A 20,485-nucleotide genomic window follows, 5' to 3' on the forward strand; every position below is an offset into this window, starting at 1 on the left:
ACTCCTGTTACTACCCATACTTGCGAGGACCTGAAGCGCATGCAGCAGATGCTATCGCCACACCTCACGATTCTCCCAGTCATCGGTTAGAAATGCCTCAGTAATATATACCAGTGCCAACTATTATATTCCTTCATCACGACCCTCCTCTTCGTTCCATCTCCGTATGGCCAGATGTACAAGGCTATACATATCGAACATATCGCCATCTCCCCATTAACTTAAAAAGCAATACCCACAAAGTATGCCGATAGCGCATATCATACTCTATTCAGTACCCAAGCGAGGTAGTAAGGTTCAGGGAATCGCTTTCAGTTCAAGGCAAGATGCAAACGAAAGTAGTATCGCAGCTTCCTCATTTAGGGCACAGATCTATTAGAAGGATACCATTTAAGTCATAATAACTGCACCTTAAGCAGCATCGTAATAGGTGCCGTCGCAAAATCCAACACTAAGCAGTTCCACCATATCCTAGTCGGTATATTAAAGTAGTCGCATATACTCTTTAATTAAAATTCTATTAACTGCCATATATGCTAATACCTGCATAATTGCAAGCGGTAGATAGGCAAGCTTGCATAACAGTCTATCGGCTAAGTCTGTATCTTGCATTTAATCTTTCTGTATTAAGGACTTCTACAGGAGGGTTCTAGCATCCTTTTTATCTATCTCAGGTAACTCAAGAATATTAGTCTACGCAACAGTAATAGCCACTTCACGAGACCGTATCGTAAACAGAATATAACCTTACTTACAATCTGGAATATAATCTGCAATTCCTCCTGGCTCCTAGGCCATTCCATATAAGGTCTTTATATCATCAGCATTATTAATAATAAGAAACCACCTTCCTGCCCCTTTTAAGCTAAAAAAGTCCTTAAAAGTTTCTTTTAGGTCCTTATTATCAGCATACTTAATATTAAATACTTTAATCATTCTAGTATAGGCCTACTTAAAGCTTACTATACTCAATATAGGCATCTAGATAATAGAGTACTGCTAGTAACTTTAGTTATTATTCTTAGCAAGATACGCAAGCTAAAGGGCAATTTATATCTTGCCTATACCACCTAAGCCAACAAGAGCGGCTTATTGGCCACCAGGATAAGCAAATAGAAGCTTCTAAAGCTCAGCAATAACTCCCCCACATCCTATAAAGTTCCTGTTTCTCGAAAATAGAAGATAATGTATTCTAGGCTCTTTTTATATATAAGTTAAAAGGTAGTAGCAAAATAATAAACAGTCTGGTTACACTAACTAGTCGTTAAATGCTTTCGCCTTATAGAATAATTACCAGTTAAAGCATTTATCTCCGGTTAAATGGTAGTTAAACCTAAAAGTATAACTTCAGCGACAGTAATACATAAATAAGCTTACCTACTACTCTTAGCGAGATCCAATTTCCATACTATAAGTTCTCCAACAACCCTTTTAAAGCCAGTCTCTTCTATAGACCCAAACTTAACCATATCTACATAATTAGCATAGATAGTAATTAGATCATAGCCCTTAAATATAGCTAATTCCTTTAACACAACTTTACCCACCATAAATAGAGGTAGTTCCCTAAAAAAACAGGCAATCTCAAGCTGCCTTCCCGCCTTACATTACTCTTATATTATAGATAGAAATCTAATATAAATAGACTTAAGATATTAATTATTTATTTCTAATACCTTAAGAAGTAATCGGTTAATAGACTTAACCAGGCCCAGAGCTTTAGTAGGTATTCCCAACCAGTCAGCCATCTACAAGCCCTTATAGGGCATACCTATAAATATAACGCCCTTAATATATATAAAGAAGTCTTAGTGAGAGTGATTTGGATTATTGCGCGATAGCAGTATAGCTTCCTTATAAATAAGACTACCTAGGCTATAGATAATAAAGATAAGGGGATAGTCCAAGGCATTACAACACTATCAGTTATTTATAAGATCGGTAAGAAGATTTATAGCATAATCAATAAGTCTATTAGAAGACGCTACCGATTTCAACACTATATATGCATCATAACCATATATAAGTATACAGGCTTTAGGTAGCTCAGATAGAAGGAGCGTTTTCGGCCAGGGTGCAGGTTGCCTACGCGCCATCTAAGTGCTAGTGCAATCGCTTATTAAACTATAAACAAAACAGATATTAACATTAGCATCTAGAGGGTTAACTAGGACCTTAATACTATCTAGAAATAGAAATATTAAAGACTATTTAAAAGAGCTAGATTGCCTAGCTAATAGCGCAAGATTAAGATTTGCAGGTTCGCTATCTGATTCTCGTTGCTAAATAAGAGTTACTAATCGGCTTCTTAACCAATAATGAAGTTTCTCTATATTTCAGTGTAGGTTACTAAAGTATATACTAAGAGGAATAAGTAGTTAACATGAACAGCTCTTGCGCGGGATCTTTGCTGATATAAGATATCTGTTTGCTCTAGAGCGAAGATTGTGGGAGGATTTGAAAGGAAGTAATTAGGCAGGGTAAGTTCAGCTTAACCTTCTTAAAGTAGGGTCTTATAGGCAACAGGCCTCTATACTTATAAAGTAGCATAGGACTTACAACTAATTATTTCTAGTAGGACTCCGCCAATTAGGTTTTTAGTGCAGGCAATTATAATAATAGCGGCAGGGGCTAAAATAAAAGCAATAACATCAAGATAAGTTAGCATATCGCTAATTATCGATAAATTTGATGGCTAATATATATTATATAAAGAATTTATTAAGTATATAGCATATATATAGTTCTAGACCCATTATAGAGAGTTTAGCGTTTAGTTAAATATAATAACATGCCATTATAATAACTGTAAGATTTAAAGAATAATCGGGAAATATTAGATTGCGGCCTATCCCTAACGTCACTTTAAGTATACCGAATTAACTAAGCCGTTATTATAAAGTTACAATTCAATCACTTAGCCAATATAGTCGGACCAACCTTAAGACAATTAAGGGAAAGATTGCCTTTTATGGAGTCCTTGGAAACAATAACTGTTAGAATAAACACAAAAAGGTAGAGGTACCTAAGCTTGAGCATAGCTTTGTATAAGAGAGTGTGAACAACAGGGATAAAAATTGGAGGCAGGAATTCATGAACCAATAAAGACAAGTATAGGGAAACATTTAAGTTGGAGGGGACCTAAGCCTGATATTCCAAGGTGGTAATGCATTGGTAAGAAAGTCAGCCATGTACCAGTCTATCGCCCCTCAGTCTCCATTGATAAACCAATCTTCAATCTGTGTGTGAAGAAATTGACCGACATTTGGTATCTCGATGGGCCAACTAGCATCTTGAACGTTGGCTTGATCTATGTGTAAGTGGTTGTTCCTTCATGACATGCTGCCCAGGCTGCTGTGGCGGGTTCGTCGAGTGACGACTCTCGTCTTCAATCTGTAGCCTCAGCGCTGTCGTGTGGTCCAAGGATTGAAAAAATAACTGAAGTGACCGATTCTTATACTCCCACGTTTTCTGTAACTCTCACAAACCGACAAGACAAAGCTAGCACGATGTTCGCCTACAAAATGACGCCCGCCTTGGAGCTCTTTGAGCTGAAGCGTGTGAATACACAACGTACTGAAAACATTGGTGGTGACATGGATCTGAGTATGGCACATGAGATCCTAAATGATTATATGCTCGATTATAGTAGAGTTCCGCGCCGCAGTCTGAATCGCAACTTTTCAATTGGCGTCGCTGCCTGGTAAAGAAGAATATGGAGATGGCTGTAGGAAAAATGGAGCATGCTGGCGAGAAAGCTGAGGCTGCTGCTTGTTTCGTTGAGCGAGAGGTGCATACCTGCAGGTAATGATGCTGTCCAAAAAGCTCGTGCGGCTCTTATTTCCTTTCGCTTAACAGAGCTCGAGCGCATCGGAGGTAAAAAATCCCGGTAAATTATTCGACCAAGCACTCGGGATACCTTGACCATCTTAATTATATACACAATGGAATCTGCCGCTCGGGACGATGATAACGAAAAATCGAAGGTATATTGGAAATCGTTCTTATCCAGAGCTTCCACATCGCAGTCTTCATCTCGGACCGGATTAGGAAGACCTGAGGCATCCGCGCACTGCCTCTTATGGATGTATATACACCATAACACACGCTTTCGGAGTTGCTGGGTTTTATCCTTCTCCTCACGCAATGCTCGATGTAGGCCTCTTGTCTGCGCCTGACTAACAGCCACAACAAGCCAGTGGCGAGTATCCTTTTGAAGCAGAGGCCCTGCTCTATAGAAGCTCATGAGAAACAAAGCCTGTATGACCACAAGTGACTTGGGTTCAGCTTCAGCGTCAAACAATGCCTTGGCGCGATTATATAGGATATACTTTGCCCGCTGACGTGAACCCAAGCCGACTTGTTCCGAGTCCTGTTCGGAACAATGCATGACGCCTATGAAGAGCATGGGCTACAAAAGTAGGGGCGGTATAATGCCTCGGCGATGTTGGTCCCAGATGTCTGGCTCGTCGACGATAGTAAAGCATGTGTAGGACCATTTAAAATATCCCATGGGGATATTTCCACTGTTGGCTTGCTGGTAAACGAAAATGCGCCCTCAAGCTGTAATGGACGGATGCGAGCTATTTTGCGCTCAAGCTCCCACTGGGATGTTACAGCTTTTGCGCTCAGGCCTTCTGGGATTTGATAGACAAAGCCTTGGTCAGTCGTGGACTGTGATACTGGTGAAGTTTGCGTGCCATGGAGATATGTTATTAAAGCAGACTCCGCAAAAAAAAAAAAAAAAAAAAAAAAAACGATTTCGTCGTCATATGGTCGGTCTTCGTTATATGAATATCTTGAACTTCATTTTGTGTTTGTGTTTGGGTTCATTCGTGGTAAGGAGGGCTCGCATTCAATGTCACAGCCATCCTTCAACTCTTGGGTTTGTATTGTGGCATTCCTCAGGGTCATGATTTGGTTGACAGTCTGGGAATCTTGTGTCTGCACCGCGAGCCTGGGCGGTGAAGAATGCCCGATTCCGGTGACGGCACAGACTCGGGTGCTTTATCTTTGTCGTGCCGTGTGACGCTGGCATCGTCGTGATATGCACGAACTGGACTTTTTGGTACCTGCGTGAGAATCGGCCTGTGATGTCGACCGCGCTGGGACTCGTGGAGCTCACAAGTTACCTGATGATCTTGACAATTGAAGCACGACCAACTCTCGACGACATTGCACTTCACGCGTCGGGCATTACAAGTTCTGCAGGCCTGACGCGCCCGCGACCTGCGCATCGGATTCATGATAGGCAATTTAGTAGGGATGGACGGCATAGTTGAAGTAAAAAAGATTGTTGTCTTGGCCAGGTGTTTATCTCGGTCATACGGACATGATGGAAATCTTCGGCTGTTCAACAGAACATTAAGCTTCACTAACGCCCCATCCACACGCACTGCAAATAACTCGTTTTTAATGTCACTCCATGGTAAACCTAGTCCGTGTAGCCGAAACGGCTGTACGGCATATGACCAACAATGCTCATTGAATAATTCAAATTTACGACACATTTACTATTTTGCTTGAGTTGGTCTCTCAACTCACCATACTGTAATTAGTAAAGACCTCTCCTCATTTATACTATTTCTCAATACAATCTTCGGTTCCTCAGGGCAAGCAATGGCAGCTCGCACGACATTGGCCTCTCTTTGGAAAAGGCCTCGGATGCCCCCGGCTCAAGGTGGCAACAGGTGTCTCTCAATTTCCGCACCCAGGCATCATGTATGAGACAACACGATTGCAAACTTGAATATCGGCAAAGATACTAGGGTCATCTACCAAGGTAAGGACTCTTGTCTCATGATCGAGATGAGGCGCAGAAGGAAAATCAAACAAAGAAAAGATTTAACACACAGTCCTTAGGATTCACTGGTAAAGTTGTATGTATTCACCAACATATTCTCAACGGATTTAACTAACATACATACAAGGCCACTGTCAACGCCAAGGATACTATCGCATGTGGAACCAATGTTGTTGACGGAGTATCCACTGTCAAAGGTGAGCAAGAGCATTTAGGCCTTCCCGCGTTCAACACAGTCCAAGAGGGAAGCCTTCTTTCCTACGCTCTCAAACATTATAACCCATCTTAATCAATGTGCTTGTAGGCCGTGGAATAGTTAAATCCTGATGCAACATCAGTTTTTGTTCCAGCACAATTCGCTGCTACTGCAATCATTAAGGCAACAGAAGCAGAAGTACCCCTTGTTGTATCAGTGGCCGAGCACATACCAATCCATGATATGCTATATATCCATGATGTTTTCATAACTCATCCAATACCCGTCTAGTTGGCCCTAACTGTCCAGGCATTACTACGCCTTCTCAATGCCGTACTGGTATCATGCCGCATAATATTGACATAGTGTCCAAAAGTGGAACCCTCAGTTATGAAGCTGTAGACTCAACCTCATTGGCTGGGTTAAGTCAGAGTCTTGTTATCGGTACGGGAGAAGACACGATGCCAGGTATGTCTGGAATTTTCGCTTTGCTGACTGTCACGACAAACTTGGTCGGCTCACATAGATTCTCTAGGTACGACGCTTGTCGATGGTCTAAAGCTGTTCTTTCTTCATCCGGAAACAGAGGGAATTATCGTTATTGGCGAGATTGGTGGCGAGGCAGAACTAAGAGCCGCAGAGGCTATTCAGCAATATGGAAGACCCACGCAGAGTCCAAAACCAATGATAGTTATGGCTGCCGGAAACACAGCTCCCAAGAGAAGAACTATGGGCTATGCCGGTGCATTCCTAGACCCAGGCGGTGTAATAGCAGAGGCCAAGGCTAAGGCATTAGCTGGCAGCGGGGCTATTGTAGTGCCGCATCTAGGAGTATTGGGAGAGGTGATGAGCAAGTTACTTTCGTCATCTTGTAAGTAATTTGCAAATGAGTCGGAATAGCTTCGTTCTGGCACCTAGCACATGCAGCGCATGCTTCATATGTGCAGTATTTCAAAGATATGTTGCACGGAATTGGCCATCGAAGTTCAGGACCTCAAATAATGCTGGTTCTACATCAACAGTAAGGTCAATAATCATCTGGGACTGTGAGGCGAAATTTGTAGGCTGCTGTGATGAAGACGCCATTACCAAGAGGAGCAGAAGCACAGAATAATACAACCTATAATATCTACACACTTGAGTGACGTTTGAGATATTCAGATGTTGTCAGACAATAAAGTGGCACCCGACCAATCAGAGTGTGCAGCTTATCCTGGTATCGGCGAAGGGGCCTAGCTTTGTCCGATCTCCTATGCATACCATATCAGATGTAGCAGGATAGCAGAGATAAGATCACGATAGCATATCAGGATACTGAAATTAGCTCTTCGGCGATAGAAAATTGGTAACTCGCGGTTGCTCCAGACAAGCACTGGAGAAGCGAACAGGGGTATGCGACATTCAATAATAGAAGAGCAGGGCAACAGCCTAATCAATTCGCGTAAAAGTCAGTTGAATTGGAGCTCGAATGTTGATGTACGGTACCACTCCTCTCGCTGTTCTTAACACAGACTACAGCTAATGCCATTCTTGGTCATTATATATGACAAACCTCGGGGACCATAGGCCCGCGGGTCTGGGTCATTCCACAACAGCTCAACAACCCGTGCTCCTATCTTTACTGCACCTGGTGTCCCTGACGCCCTTGCTTTAAAACCTGCCCTGAAACCCGAAATATGCTTCTCACTTCGTGCACAAGAACCCATAATGACACCTGGCCAGAGGAGCATACGTCGATATGGTGATTCGCTGACAAACAGGTTATAGAAGTTGGGCATCATCTGGTCAATCCGTTCTTCAATCTCGAACATCAGTTCCGGATCAGCAAGTATGTTCCGTTGAAATGCCGACTTCAGATATACGATTAACGCGTTCTGATAAATCATTGTCGCACCTGCACGCTCTTTGTAAGGCCGGAGACCATTGCCTTCGTCGCCGGCTTTGTCAACACTATGCAATTTCTGCAGTAAGGAGTCACACTCCTTTGACAAAGCCGTTAGCCTCTTGGGGTTTTGTTGCTCCTCGTTGCGTCGAGCCTCAACAAGCTTTGCAACTCTGGGCACCAGCTCGAATAACTGCTTTCCGAAACCAAGCAGGTATCCTCGAGATTTATACCCATCAAGGACATCAAATGACTGTACGGATGGGTCAATCTCGACAAACTCACTGGATGTAAGGCTTCGAGGAGTAATTGCGAGCTTCATTGTATGGTATGTGTATAGCTCGAGGATGAACCCTCTCAAGTTCCGTAACTCATCAGGAGCATTGGGGTCATTCGTGAGGACTTTGATGTATTCCTGGCTGGCTTTGAGGTGGTGATAGATTGAGCTGCCGGAGCTACCCTGAACGTGCTGAATTGTCCTGTTAATGTTTGGTATCAAGACTGTACCGATTTCACTCACATCAAATACGCAGAGGAGCAGTAGAATAAGCAGGACACGGGAAGGAGTTGGTGGAGTTGTGTCAGCTTCTGGTGCACAGACTGTCTGTCCAGTTCGATAGTACAGAAGCTTCTGTATTCCAGATAGCACGTTGGCATAATGGCTACGAGCAGCTACCTCCAAGCCACGGGCGCCTTTATGACTAGCTGACGTATCGTTAACGACGACGTGAGCTCCCCCAATGGCGAGGACACAGTTGAGCACCAGCGCATCATGTGACGCCAGCGGCAGCAAGTACTGTATAAATGGGTTCCCGTCCAGGCTTGGTCCACGTGTCAGCATCTCGGCCGTGACGCTGATGTAGTGCTGATAGAGTCTCCGGGAATTATCGCTTAGATAGGCGAGGTTTCCATATGCTGGAGCGGCTCTTAGAGATGAAGTAGCTGCAGCTCTTAATCCTGATTGAACGCTGGGAACACCATATGCCGTAAGGCTGACGTTTTGTGGTGGGTTGGAACTGCTAGCTTGTGTTGTGTTGACGCTGAGCTGCATGTCTGGTTGTTGCTTTTCTTCCGTCCTTGGCCAGGTGCAGTCTTGCTGAGACCTCTCACACGCTGTGCATATTGGTTTAACCTCGTCGCACTTCTTACGTTTTGTGCGACAAGTAAGGCATCCATTCTTTGAACGTGGATGTTTTCGACGCCATTTCTTTGGGAACGGCGCGCCGCGATATGGGGAAACCTCCTGTTCTTCCATTATGATAGTTGCAAACGAGTTTCCAAGCAAACATACTATCCTACCTGCACATACGCGTTGATATAAGAAAGTCCTTGCTACGCCCTGCCGGCATCGTCATCCTTGTAGGGCTGAGCAAAAGGAGCTACAACTGATTGTACTACGTCGTAAGCACAACTATACTCAATCGGCGTTGGCGTAGGATCAATCCTCTATCTAAGCGCTTATCTAAACGCCGTGTATTGTGGGTTCACAGTGGCCAGCACGCCAATCAATGGGCCTTAATGCGTGTCATGGAACATGTAGTTAAGAGTGAGGTTTTCGTCATGGGTAATATAGTAGATATTGAATCACTACAGGTCTATCAGCCTTGTATGCCTATCCATTAGTTGTGTCCCTGGCACTGGTTGGGTCTCGGCATGTAATATCCAAGGTGCTCGTGTCAATGTTCTGGCAGTCGTAAACCGGTGGCTTCTTGCTTGGAACCTGGACTCTGATATCCTCAGCCACGATGTTACTGCAACGCTGCAATAAGTTAGTTAACTCCAATGTGTATCTGGTAATGAGTTCTTACATCGGGTGCACTGCAAACGAGAGTTCCAGCTCGTGGGTCGTATTTAGTTGATACTGTTCCCCAGAAGTTCTTCATCGTGACATCCTCAATAGTCAAGTTTGCCTAGCATTATGTCAGTAACAGATAGTTCACACGTGTCTGTTGAACTTACCGGGTACTCGTTGCACAGAGTCTGGTTCTTCTGACCATAGCACTGAGTAATGGTGATAGCGTTGTCGTTATTCTCGTGGTAGAAGGTATCGTATGTCACGTTTCTGACACGGCCGAGACCGCCGCCGCCGTTCAAAAGATCCTGGAAGGCAGTCTCAACGCCAGGCCAGACCTTGATTCGAGCACCATCGCTGGCATTAGACATGGAAATGTTGTAGATGTAAAGATTCTCCACGATGTCGGTCTCGCCCTTGTACTGGCCCAGGGAACCAACACTGATACCATGAGAGCCATTGCACACGAGGTTCTGAACAACCACGTTTGTACTGTTTGGCTTGAAGGATACGCAATCTGCGGCTGTCAGAATGTGACCATAAAGTCCTGAATTGGGAACGTACCGTCTGTGTTGTTGATAACGGAGTCTTGGATGACGATGCGGTCGGAACGGTAAGTATCCCAACCATCAGAGTTGGCGATTTTGACCCCATTCAAGCTCTTGGCTTCAAGGTCTAAATCACTGATCAACACGTCCGTACTGTTGATGATAATGTTGAACCACTGATTTCTGTGAGCTTGGTACTGTGCCGGATGTGACTGAGACTTACGTTGGGTGGGTTGCGCATTCGCAGGTTTGACATGGTAAGGCCATGTGCGTCCTCAATCGTCAACAGGATTGGTCTGAGTAACTTGGCAACAATTAGTATTGTTGGTAAGCAAAGGAGTGCTAGAGTGCATCATGACTCACAGTCTTGTTGACAGCCATCTCTTCCCAGTAAGCTTGCCCATGGCCATCAAGCAGAGACTCCCCCTTCGTCAGATCGCCATAAATATGGATATCCTTGCCACCAATCTTCCAGAACGAAGACATGTTCTGGAAGTCATACTTGAAGCTGTGGTCTGCCCAGTAGTAGGGATCGGACTTGAAGTTGACCTCTCCAGTAATGATAACGTCGACATGAGAGAGCCATGTCAAGTCAAGTGGCGAGGCAATGCTGTATTTTTGGTCAAGAACAATTGTGCCTCCTTTGTTGCACTTCTTGAACGCTTTCAAAATGCTTGGAGCATCGTCGACATTCTTGCCCTTACCCGCGTTGACATAACAAAAGTCCTTGCGGGATCGTGCGGGAGAGGCAGGAAAGGCTTTCCCTGTACCATAAGGGGCAGCTTCAACATGGGGCCTCTTGGGTAATGCCGAGTTGCGAGACGAGGTGCCAACAACTGACGACACAAGAGCAGACACGGCAACCGCCGAAACAAGGTTATTGAACAACATGTTGACTATTGAATGACTTGCTGATACGGAAACATATTATCAACGCCATACTCACGTCTTTATATTAATTATGCCAGACCGTTCGATATCTTTGATAGTGGACGTGTCATTGGTGGAAGAACTCTATCGGATATTCTGGCAAAGTTCAGGTGAGATCCACCGGCACTAATCGGTATCGTTCCCAAACCTCGCGCTTTACCCCACGATGCCATTTACTTAAATTGCGGGGTAGGATTCAATGTCGCTTTCTCCGCAAATTGGCCAATAGGCATCATTACCATCCTTTTGAGTTTCCCCTTGCTACTGGTTCATTTCCGGAGATCCCCCAATCCCCCCAAACTACTCCGTACCCCAAGATTGAACGAGCCGGGTTGCCAGCTTAGCAGCCAATTATCAACGTCTTCTACCTCGGTTGAGTCGGATGTTCTGGGCATTAATTACTTTGAATATGATAGACTTTCCTTGTTGAATTCATCTGTATGTTTGTCTATGTACAGTCAGACGTGTTCCTAGTCTCGAGTCCCCTGAACAATGCTAAATACCCCCAACTCGTCATCTTCCACCAAAGTTCATGATGGTAATATAAAGTCCCCCAACTGCCGACGTCACAATACGTTCATTGTTGTTACTTAAAGAGACCGAACGGGAGCTTGCGGAAAGCTTTGAAATTATCTAGGGGCACTACTAGAACATGTCGCGCCACAGAATGCAAGGGGAATAGGATACCGCTTACGTATGCTACTCAAGCTCTCTTGACAACATACTTTGATTAAAAATGGGTTTCGGATAAATAGTCTACACGAGGCACCTGCGTATGGGCAAGAGGTTTATGATTGTACGGCGAATATCTATTAAGTACCGATCAATGCTGTGCTCCTTGACTGTTGATCCGCAGAATTCGCTTCATGGACACAGCGGCATTAGGATGAGCAAGTCTTATGTAGACATAGGCAAGCAATACCATCGGGAGGGATTCGATACACTTGTTCATTGTCTTGAGTATATTTGAGTTGGAGGAAGTGTAGCTACATACCTATGCGAGGTTATCTCCAATCTATGCTCTGACATCAGAGAGGAAGCGAGTTGGATTAGATTGTATCAGAAGTCAAGCAGTTAAGTTCTTATGTAGAGGACCATTAGTTAGTCCATCCGTTAACCAAAAGGAACCTACTTAGTACGCTCATGTTGGTCTTTATCGCCCACCAATCACTACTTGCACACCGGAATGATCGCGTGGCCTCGAGTGCATATTATGTACGCCTGCTATCTTCAGCTTTCTTTGAACATCAGTACTATGATTTTCAATCACCGGTGTTGTAGCAGTCTCGCGTTATGAGCTCTAGAATCGTGAATACATCTCTTGAAGGAGATAAATACATTAGCATCTTTTGATATCTACAACTACGTAGTTGGTGTGAAGATTGTATCTTTCTACTTACTGGCTTGATAATACAGGGTTTGTTTCTATATGTAAATGGATACGCATTTTGAGCTGGCGGAAGTCGACTTGTTTGGAAGATATCAGCTTATGACTTTATTGTTGGGTTGGACTTGTAGATGGTTTGAGCTTTTGGGATTGTTCCTTAACACAAAGGTGATTTCAATCTCTGTATATATATATGTCTGATTGTTGTCAGAGTTATCTACACAGCTGCTCTGGAGCAATCTATGTTATGTGGACTATTGGGATTTGTCTTTACAATATACTTAACTTGTGTATAATTCATAGCGTTGAGGTTTTTTTTTTTAACTACACATGGGTGCTATTGTACAATAGAACGACACACGTTATAATTGATGAGGATACAGTGGTTGGTCTAGCCATTACAGTTCCTCCTGTTCCAGCAATTCTGTCGGCTCCGTTGACGAGATAAAAGAGGCCCCTTCGCCTCTTAAATTGAACTCGAGGCGGCATTCAAGTTAAATGACTCTGGGTGATATCGCTTCTCAAGTACTACTTTCGGGACATCCGTGGCTGATGTTGCTCAGATCCATCCTCGTCACGTTTATAACTGGCCTCGTACAGATCCGGCATACAAAACCCTAAGACTATAGCTCATGAGGTGAGACGAAGGAACAAGCAGAATTCTGCTGTTCACAAATATATCACGGTGGAGATTAATTGGTGCCAATACGGTTGGTGGTGTCATGGCGGTTGCGTGCAGTGTCAAGCTGGGCACACAAGGTCTGGCCTGTGACACAACTTATTCTTCCTTCAGCATTTTTCTCTTCTCACATTTCAATCTTTCAACTCACCTTCTTATTAAAAATGAAATAATCTGCTACGCCAACAAGGAAACTCGAGGCATCGAGTTATACACAACAATCATGTCTTCTACCAACACAGCGCGAATCTCCTCTTCTCTTCACGAAGCCGCATGTGCTGTGTTCAAGCTCACACAGCACAACAGCCGGCTCCAACAACACCAACTCGATCAGGCACTGAAATTCAGACAGCTCGCCGATTCCTTGCATCGATCGATTGACGAGTTGGAGGTGGCGATCATGCACCTTAGATGTGTACCCGGCTCCGAGGCGTACTTCTATCAGGCCCAGCAGCATTTTTATTCATTCCGCCTCATCGAGAACGATCTCAATAAGACTCTCGCATCCATCACCCACGCCGACTTCGAATTTGGTCAAGAAATGCGGACCAGCTATGCCCAGTTTCTGAGCCATATTTCTTGCTGCACTAGTGATGACACTCAAGCCCTGGCATCACTCAAAGCCACCACCGGATTATTCGATACATTTCACTCGCAACAACGCCAAAGACTTGTCACCATGCGCGATCAGCTCGATAGCCTTACCCTTGTCATGAGCAAGATGGCGGCTTTGAAACACGGGTTGGAGGAACAAGGGTTGATCTGACGGACATTATTGGAACTGGAGCTTCGTTGTCGCTTGGGATTTTCCATGAAGGCACTGTTATGAATAATGAGGATGTTTCTTTAATTCATGGGGAAGCAGGACATAATAATCCCCCGATACTCCGTCAATAATATAAACCTCTCAAGTTTCTTCAAAACAACTACCCATATCATGATCGAATCTCGGTCGTCATATAACGTCCTGCAAGATAGAGGCCAAGGACTGTCTCATCCATATCCAGTGTGAAAGAGAATTACAGCGACTTCATACCCCTTTTTTAAACTGTAGTGAATTTAAACGTCGCTATAGGTCACAGTTCGAGCTGATAGACACTCAGTCAATACAGGTGCTCACAAATAGTGAGTGATACTTCAGACATTAGTGACTCTCCTGCTTGTGTTCATTTCAACCTTCTTCGAATTATGTGTTGTTTTACCCTTCTGTCTGTCGAGTACATAACCTCAAACATATGGTACAATTCAGGTTCCTCTCGATCAACCAGCGACTTCGACTTTCAATGAAGTCACCGGTTGATCCAGTAATTGACCGCTGAAGTCTGTACTGTAAAGCTATTAGCTTTGCGTTGTCCCTACTTGGTCCCCCTTGGATTCGTTACGGGACCTCCGGGGTGGACTGGCACTGGTTCAAGTTCCAAGGTCTTGTTGCAGGGAAGGTCCCTAATGCCGGTCATCTTGTTGTTGAAAGCATAGATGACTCTGAGTCTTGAGTTGAGACTTGACTCCTGTTTGCCGTTGGCAATATACATTCCGTAGGCTGTGACCAATACTTTGGTATGGATCTTGGCGTTAACTCAAGACTTATGAACTCTGAGCTTTCCGTGCCGATGCTTTGGGATCCTGGGTTTCTGTTTTGGTGGGACTTTTAGTTCATTATTGAATACATAGATGGCTTGATCGTGTGGCTGACTGGGCTTCGTTGCTGGAGGCAAAATTGTGGTGAAGATGGTAGACCAAGACTTGGATGACTCTTAGGACGCGACTGCTGCTTTGTGTTCATAAAATGGGTCTTCCGCAGCTTTTCTTGACATAGAGGACGCTCTAAGACGAACCGTATAAGCTTTGATGCCCGGAGGGGGGAGAGGTGAGCGAACCCATTTTTTAGTCTGGATCTACTGGCGTACAGTTTCGTGGAGCCCATATATCGATGGTTTCGGGATGTCCAAGGCATTTGCGGACTTTATTTGTACTGACATCAGATATGTCAGGAGAATCCTGGACAAGCGAGTCTTGAGATTCTTGTTCTCTCATCCGGTTCTCTTTATTTCATTGTGGGGTTTTTGACGTCTGTACAGGCGAATGAGATCATCTCGCTGCAGACACTGGCGATTCTTACACTCTTCAAATAACATTGTCGACGAAACCAGGCCTCATTTGATGACAATTATTCTCGTATACGTAATATCTTGAAAGTTGCTTGCGGAAAACCTTGTTGGAAGTTGTCAGAATCTTGTAGTTGACGCTTCCTTTGGTCGATCAACCTTGGGCCGCTTTGTCGACATACCAGACAAGATACGCACATTAACACAATATATTAGTTTTTGCTTACCGCGAAAGGCAGCACCGGCTCGACTTCTCACTGTGTGAGATGAGGGATAGTTATGCCAACAATCACGCAATACCCAAAGGCGGCCATGCTGGTTCATCGGAAAGTTCAGAATAGCTTCATTGAGGATTTATATTAATCGTGCAACGCGACACGTATGAAACTGATCCAGCGGAAAGTGCATTAAATAGAATATTCATATCCCCTTCAAGGGGCTTATATCTGCTCCTGTGGTTGTCTTCTCGCGGAAGATCTTTTTCTTACTTTGGTCTTTGACACTCTGGCGAGGCGGTAGACATTCAGCCTCTTACTTGCACCGCACTTCTGTGACTTGTTTCCCTTGCAGGCAACATTACACTGCGATGCTGGAGCTTCAACACTACCATTGGAAGGGCCCTTCTTACTGCAGTAACAGTCCTCTCCGTTCTCAAGTCCCAAGTAAGGATATCCTTTGCTGGAACAAAAGTTTGAGCAGACACTGAGGGTCATCTTCTTATTTGTTGTCTTGACACCTCCTAAGGCGCGAGCACCTTTCCCTTCCGTATAACACCCGAGGTACTTTGGTGGGGTGTTGAGGGCCTCGAGGTTGACAGTGGGAGTATAAAGTGTATTGTTCCAGATAGATATGCGATTACCGGCACCACACTTCTGGGAAGAGTTCCCTGCACACGGCATCCTGCAGTCGCCATCTGGAGCAACAGTGGCCTGCGTCTTGGGCGAGTAGCCGCAGTAGCATTCCCGCCCATACTCCATTCCAAATAGGGGGTAGTTGAGTTTGCTGCAGAACGAAAAGCAGGTATCGAGAGAGACGGCAGAGCCTGTAAAGGTGGCACTGGGAAGTGTCCGGCCCCCTGACCCTCCATCCGTGTAGCAGCCTTTCCAAAGGGCAGCACCATCGAGTGCCGTGATCGGTCCTGTTGGTTGATCGGGTTGCTTGATCTTCCACACACTCAGTCGATTACCTGCACCACAGTAGCTGAATATGTTCCCTTTGCACTGCATCGAGCACTGAGATATATCTGTTATGTTGGAACCTCCATTGACAATATCGTTGCCACAATAGCATTCCTGGGAGTATTCTGTGCCGGCATATTTATAGCCGCCTGCCTGGCAGAATGCAACGCACATCTCGTTTGTCATGCCAGTCACGTTCGCTGTGCTGTCAGCTGAGAGTGCTCTGCCAGTGTTGCCCTCAGCATAGCATCCATAGTATGTAGCCGCGCCTTTTGAGATTTGAGTCTGGCCAACAACGAGCTCTGTAGGCGGTGTGTATGAGGTGTCATTCCATATCGTGAGAAAGTCTGGTCCTCCACAATACTGTGTTGTGTTGCCTACACAAGTCATTTTTCTTGTTGACGTGCATGCTGAAGCCTTGGTGTATGAGGCGCCTGATGTGAGCGCTCCTGCACAGTAACACTCCCGGCCATTTTCCATTCCAGCCAGTGGATAGCCCTTTGCTTTGCATGTCGTTGTGCAATACTCTATAGACATACTGTTTGAGCTCACAGCATACTTGTTCAAGGTTCTGCTGCTACTGCCTTCAGGAGCGCAGCCAACGAAAGACCAGGAGCCAACCTTATCCCCTACAGCAGGATCAAACATGGATCCGATGCCAGCATCTCCAAGGTTGTTGATGGCTGGCTTAGCGTCGCATACTACCGGCGACGCTCTGCCAGGGCCACCGAAAGGTTTATTGCACCCAGGAAGAGCATCAATCATGCCTCGAATGGGCTCATCAATCAGGGGCGCCATCTCTGGGCAGTTGTCGCTAAAGTAAGGTGTTTGTGAAGCAGCAAGGATGGGACATTTTGAGATTGCTCCCCCGATGCTATCATTGTTGATGCATTTCTTGATAGCAGTCGCAAGAACGGTAGGATTCCAGCCGTTTAGGAAGTCGCCGTGAAACGCATAGCCAGTAGTGTCTCCATTAGCAAAGACAAATCGACCACCTTTGCTTTTGTCGATGTTGTTGACTCCATAGATGACCTCGAAGAACAGATGAGGGAGCTGGCGTGGATGGCTCGGGGGGCAGATACCATTGTCTATTTGGGACATGTAGGCGACGTGGCTCTGGTCAGATTGGTAATCCTGTCCATTCCAACATGATTGGAAATGGATCTGTGCTCTCATGCCATTATCACAATCTGTCTTCCACATGTAGTTGCGCTCCTTTGAAGGCCCTGAGCTATCCAGGCACGCGAAGCTGACTCGGTCGGCTACTGGGCGACCTGAGTATCGTGAAGTACTATATGTTTTTGCCTTGGAATCATAAGATCGAGCAAAGTTGTCTCCGGATAGCATCTTGAAGCCCGGAGGGAATGGCTCGATGTTTGTCTTGTTCTCTCCACGGCCGAGGTAGTATATCACAGTCCCGCCGTTTGGAACCATCTGGAAGCTCCCATTCGCGTGCTGATAGAAGAGCTGGGGCGTCCAGTAGGCTGATTTATCGTCTTGTACCTCGCAGGAAGTACACCTTGAAGCCTGGAGGCTGTCAAAGGTAGAGTCAATGTTGATGTTGCTGGCACCAGAGACCTTGTGGACATGTGCTGAGAAGGTTCCAGGGGCAATGATGGGATCAACTCGGCCAGTCTGTATGATACTACACGACATGCGCCAGTATCCCTCGACCAAGGCTGCGAGAGCCAACAGGCGGAGGAAGCTATTCGTGTGGTTGACCATCTTGGATGTACAAGTTGTGGGTGAGGTGGAACAAGGAAAGAATATTGGCCAGGCCTTGTTCAGCACCCGTGAGACGATGATATTGAGGTTTGAGATGGCTCCTGGGATTGAACTGATCGGGACATGATCGTCTCAAATACAACGCTCAGAACAAATTTAGCCAGGAACAACGCCCTGATAAACTGACTTTGCCAACGGGAAGTCATTCGGATTATACCCTTTTTGGTTGCGCTTGAGCCTCAATCAAGGAAGCATAAAAAACCACGCGTCGCAGTATGAGATACAATGTCACCAATGGGGTCGATGGTTGACAGGCATTCTGAATTCCTTGGTTTTGATAGTCTACATTCCAGCGCTAGCCTCTGATGAGTCGCGAGGATGAGAGACTAAGCTTTATCGAAGCTGTCTGGCCGAGTCTGGATAGCTTCATAAACCTTAAACCCGAGTCGTGGATAGGCGCTACTGGCGCAGGCACCCGCGGTCGCATGATGGCTGCGCTTGGCTGCGCCAAAATCGAAAGCCCATGAAACCTTATTGCGACGATGCGCTTGGGGTCTCTGACAGTTGGTGTGGGTGCCTTTGTCCATAACCCCATTTTCGTTCATCTTTTGCATACCAGTCATGATTTGAGTTCCATCGGCCAAACGACTTTTCTGCAGCCAAAACTCAGAGGTACGGTAACTGAGGGGCCACTCGGATATTATGCAGATATTACAAATGGCCGGTCGGAGTTCTGTGATCTCCAATGATGAGCTTGTCATGTTCTGTCGATGCTGGCCATTGTTCGAGAGGCGTTCCGCCATGGACCAGACGTTCCCTTGACCCGTTGACGTGAATGAGCTTCAGGCCTTTCGGCACGCTTCCTACCAGTTGAGTCTACGTCCTGCTGGCTTGTTCGGGAAAGAGGGATGTGATTTCATATGTAACCAAGTGACTGGTAGTTTATGCCAAACGTCATCGTGCCATTGCTAAGATAATAAGTAGCTCCTAAAGTTGTCACTGCGTAGTATACAGCCCAGTCTTGCCGCAGGGGGACTAGTATAATCGTCTATCTAATCGGATTGTTACTAGCCATACCCGGGTCTCGACCATGTCATGTCATGTCACTTGTCATAGAGGTAGTATTATATTGATATGTCAAGGACTGTCATCGACGTCAGTTATCCCTACCTTGAGGCATGATGCATGGGCCGTGAGGGGAGCAATTAATCCCGATCAGCTGCAGTCAGAGAAAAACGCGACTTGACAGACGGCCACGGAGGTAAAGTGAAGCTCAGTTGTTGATTGATACCTCTGCTAGTTCATTCATTCATATGTGATGTGAGTGGTAGTTTACCGGTCGTAAGTCTGAAGCATACTGTACTCCGCAAGTGTCTGTGAAATGATTATCGAGAGGATCTTCAACTGCTATTAGGGACTATGAGGGCAAAATCGATGGCGATCCAGAACCATGAATCAGGTGATACAAGCTTCTTCGCACTCAATGGTTGAGGATCATGTCACTAGTATGTAGGTATTTAACCGACGACAAGCCGCTGTTCTTGAAGGGATTGTTTCAAGTTTTTGAAGGCAAAGAAACATGCTCGCATTATACTCCGTAGAAACACCCAATTACGTGACGCGGTGACGTCCCCTGCATGTTTTGATTAAAGGGCCTCAATCCCATCGTCAGACGAATGGATATCCCCTGTTCATGCTTATCCCCTGGTCCCAAAGTCGTAGCTATCCGCTTCAAGGAGTTGGCCGTTGGATGAGAAGCATGCTGCATCGTGCGAAAAATTCGGGTCTTTACGATTGGGATGATAGGAGCTGGAGATGGTCAAGTTTATTATCTTCGGTCTGGAGTTGCACCGATAGTCGTGACTTTTCGTGCCCAATCCATCAATTTGGGGGACGCTAACTCATGTTGACGTCTGAGCAAGGTACTTGCTGACTGGTGAACTGATGCTGGCGTCACAAGTACCCCTGCTCCAACCAACATCCAATCTCCAGTTCCCAAAATATTTCCCCAAACCTTAACTTGCTCCGTACAACAAACAGTTGTCAGTCACATCACCTCACCTGCGAGAGTTTCTTCTTCCCCTTCTTTCCGCTTGTTATGTTTATTTCTCGTGCTATTCCCTCGACTACATCCTCGAACCTCTCTCCGTCGCCGCGGCGCTGCATTGTTTGACGACTTGCGAATTGATTTGACTCCGTTTGCCATCCCCGTGTCTCACCGCAACCAAATGATTGAGCAGCGACCGAAACGAAACGAAAC

At 45.5% G+C, this 20,485-nt stretch overlaps 5 protein-coding genes across 5 annotated transcripts; 2 read left to right on the top strand and 3 right to left on the bottom strand.

Annotated features, from left to right (window-relative positions):
- Nucleotides 1-6,343: 6,343 nt before the first annotated feature.
- FMAN_02081 (uncharacterized protein) lies at nucleotides 6,344-6,878 on the top strand (the record flags this gene model as incomplete). The annotated part of the gene is made up of 2 exons (XM_041835392.1): nucleotides 6,344-6,467; nucleotides 6,535-6,878. 2 exons carry the CDS (start codon nucleotides 6,344-6,346, stop codon nucleotides 6,876-6,878), a joined length of 468 nt encoding a protein of 155 aa, XP_041685561.1.
- Nucleotides 6,879-7,501: 623 nt separating this feature from the next.
- Nucleotides 7,502-9,136, bottom strand: FMAN_02082 (uncharacterized protein; the record flags this gene model as incomplete). Its single annotated transcript, XM_041835393.1, has 2 exons — nucleotides 7,502-8,350; nucleotides 8,402-9,136. The coding sequence occupies 2 exons, from the start codon at nucleotides 9,134-9,136 to the stop codon at nucleotides 7,502-7,504; spliced, it is 1,584 nt and encodes a 527-aa protein (XP_041685562.1).
- A 357-nt stretch (nucleotides 9,137-9,493) lies between these two features.
- On the bottom strand, nucleotides 9,494-11,112 carry FMAN_02083 (uncharacterized protein; the record flags this gene model as incomplete). Its single annotated transcript, XM_041835394.1, has 6 exons — nucleotides 9,494-9,640; nucleotides 9,690-9,791; nucleotides 9,841-10,190; nucleotides 10,238-10,397; nucleotides 10,445-10,525; nucleotides 10,585-11,112. 6 exons carry the CDS (start codon nucleotides 11,110-11,112, stop codon nucleotides 9,494-9,496), a joined length of 1,368 nt encoding a protein of 455 aa, XP_041685563.1.
- Nucleotides 11,113-13,440: 2,328 nt separating this feature from the next.
- On the top strand, nucleotides 13,441-13,983 carry FMAN_02084 (uncharacterized protein; the record flags this gene model as incomplete). The annotated part of the gene is made up of 1 exon (XM_041835395.1): nucleotides 13,441-13,983. One exon carries the CDS (start codon nucleotides 13,441-13,443, stop codon nucleotides 13,981-13,983), a length of 543 nt encoding a protein of 180 aa, XP_041685564.1.
- Nucleotides 13,984-15,762: 1,779 nt separating this feature from the next.
- Nucleotides 15,763-18,225, bottom strand: FMAN_02085 (uncharacterized protein; the record flags this gene model as incomplete). Its single annotated transcript, XM_041835398.1, has 1 exon — nucleotides 15,763-18,225. The coding sequence occupies one exon, from the start codon at nucleotides 18,223-18,225 to the stop codon at nucleotides 15,763-15,765; it is 2,463 nt and encodes an 820-aa protein (XP_041685565.1).
- Nucleotides 18,226-20,485: the final 2,260 nt, after the last annotated feature.

This window comes from Fusarium mangiferae, assembly GCF_900044065.1.
Source record: "Fusarium mangiferae strain MRC7560 genome assembly, contig: FMAN_scaffold010, whole genome shotgun sequence".
Classification (NCBI taxonomy): Eukaryota; Fungi; Ascomycota; class Sordariomycetes; order Hypocreales; family Nectriaceae; genus Fusarium; species Fusarium mangiferae.